The 2,520-nt window shown below is 38.7% G+C and overlaps 1 protein-coding gene across 3 annotated transcripts in view; it reads left to right on the forward strand.

Moving 5' to 3' along the window:
• The first annotated feature begins 1,905 nt into the window (after nt 1–1,905).
• LOC131891403 (uncharacterized) overlaps nt 1,906–2,520 on the forward strand; it is an 8,458-nt gene continuing 7,843 nt past the window's right edge. For 2 of the 3 annotated variants that reach the window (XR_009374400.1, XM_059240954.1), the window contains exon 1: nt 1,906–2,270. Coding sequence is in view for 1 of the 3 variants with exons in the window: in XM_059240954.1 (XP_059096937.1) it covers nt 2,053–2,270 (218 nt within the window). In the remaining 2 variants the exon portion in view is untranslated. Of the gene's footprint in view, nt 2,271–2,358; nt 2,515–2,520 lie in introns of those variants that run through there. The other variant, XR_009374399.1, reaches the window with a different exon arrangement.

Here is a 2,520-nt window from a genome sequence, read left to right on the forward strand (position 1 = left end):
GTCAGGAACATAGATGCTGATTAGTAAAGCTCGAAAAAATAATGTATTAAAAACAAGTATTATGGACGGAGGTGCTAGGGTCTGGCATTGAATCTAAGGAATTGATTAAATGCATTGTCTGTTTCTTCAATGAGACTGGCAGGTTGTTAGAAGTTTCAACTTGATCGAATGGCAGGTTCAACCGTCTTGGCCCTCTTACAGCGCAAAGCTTGTGATATTTTTTGCCAACTTCCTTACCCACTCTGGGATTGGAATCCCAGAAGTTCCAAGATGAAAAAGTTATTCATTTTACATAACTTTTATTTCCATGAAGATATTTGAATGACCAACGAATTAGAGTTGGCAGGTCTGGGTGCCGCTTGAATATAAGGTTGAATAGGAATTTTAGTCAAAAACTTGTCCAAGTCTGACTTAAATCCTAATACTGGATCAACACCTACATATTCCCTACATATATTTGAGGGCTACAGATTGAACAATGATGGAACCCAATAAAGTAGAGAGGTGGACTTCATGGTTCGAAATTTGCTGGTTTCTTCAGGGCTTGAAGGTGTTCTCAAAACGCATGTTATGCCCCTGTGGGCACTACAATTGACCCTAAAACCTGAGTTGAGACAAAGCTCAAGGATGCTTTTGAAGATGTACAAGATCAATCAGATGCCTTTAGTACCTTCTCTGAATACTGAACAATCCCAACCTTTCAAGCCTCTCCCAATACAATCAATCCTACCCTCAATTTTCCTGGTAAAACATCTTTGGAATTGCCAGAGATTTTCCCAAGATGTTACATCCGAGAAGTTATATCGAAGAAATATACATAGAATAGCAATCCAAGGTTGACAGTTTTCTTCTTTGTCGTAGACCCAAGAACATTGGTATTGAGCTCAATCCATGGTAGATTAAGGTAATGAGGGGATTCCTCAATATCGCCATTTCTACCACGTTTGCTATGTACTTGAAATTCTTAACTGCGGATTCTTTTTGTCGTACTTCCTTACCACTACTTTGATTGGCATTCCAGCACTTCAAGAATATTCTTTTTTTCAACGAAAGTGTTCTTTTGAGAATTATTCTGTATCGGAAAATTAATATTAGATGTTTCCCATTGTGCTAATTTGCGACTCAAGACTCAGATCAGTGCAATAACGTATTTTGAATTGTAACTCAATTGAGTGTCTGGGGCAAAAGTTATTTTCTCATGTGATACTTGTGTTGTAGTTAATTGTAATTAATTACTTCGAGAAGCAGAGTAATTGTAAATGTACTTCATAACATTTGAAGATCGTCGAATCAATTGAACAATGTTGGCATTTGATTAAAAGTTTTATTTGTCTGATGATGGTGAAATGTTCAAACTCTCATATTGCGCAATTGGTTGCAAATTTTGAGCTTGTATATGTCTGGAAAACTTGCATGTTTGAGGAAGTTTTCTTTGAATGGGGAGAATAGAAGTACGCCTGACACTGAAATATTCTTTGAAAATGTCAAAAACAGGGCTGGGAGTCCCAATTGGTGCTCTTTCCGAAAAACATCATTATCACGTTTTCGTATGTTGATCAAAGTCATTTGATAGTTTGGTCATGTTCTCCTTAATGAATGTAATCGAGGAAGATTTTGTTATTAAATTCAACTTAGCCTCAGACAAAGTGAGCCTTAAAAATAAGCTCTGGACTACGAAGAGGCAAATTGTCCTTGCCGACTACTAACACTGACAATTCGTCTTCAACCAGCTCAATGAAAACAACAGTGCAGCAATGTTTGATCTTTCCGCCTACGAGAACGAAATCGTCTTTAAATCAATACGTTTGGAGGCCATTGCTTCAAAATTATAACTTTGGAGGAGGGCGGCAATTTGGATGCCCAACCCTGTAAAAGTTTCCTGCGTCAATAAGTCATAAACTCATGATGCATCAGCTTGCAAATAGTTGTAATAGCAGTCTAAGTAAATAAGGTTGTCACAAATCATGCACGTTTGTATTGAGTTTTTTTATAAAAAGACGCTAACGAAGTTAACAAACATGTCAATCGTTGGGATCCATTTTACCAATCAACATGAAGAGCTTTCTCGTTCCTGTAATCATTGCTCTCTTTGGATTTGCCTTGGTGACTTTGGCTGACATGGATGATCTGGAGACTGAGGAGGCCAAAATCTCTGAAGACTTTGAAAGTGGCATGTTTGACGAGTTCATCTCAGTTGTGACAGAAATCAATGATTCTGACGAGAATGCTGACGACGAGGATGCTGAGGATACGGCTGGCGGTCAAAACAGGTAAATGAATTTGCTGTCATGTCTCCTGCATTTCCCGACAAACTACTCATGGGTCTTTCTGAGCCAGCAAAATATGAATTCGTTTTAGGCTCCTTCAATGCGCGTGGTGTCGCTTGAAATGTATGGCCCAATGTGCCGTAGCTCCCAATGCCACTTGCTCCTGTACCAAGATGTTCTTGGGTATCTTCCCCATCTCTACCACCTCAATTCCTTGTTCATAAAGTTAGCATACCAGAGGCCTGTTTTTAAT

Source organism: Tigriopus californicus, chromosome 12, assembly GCF_007210705.1.
Source record: "Tigriopus californicus strain San Diego chromosome 12, Tcal_SD_v2.1, whole genome shotgun sequence".
In the NCBI taxonomy this organism is placed as follows: domain Eukaryota; kingdom Metazoa; phylum Arthropoda; class Copepoda; order Harpacticoida; family Harpacticidae; genus Tigriopus; species Tigriopus californicus.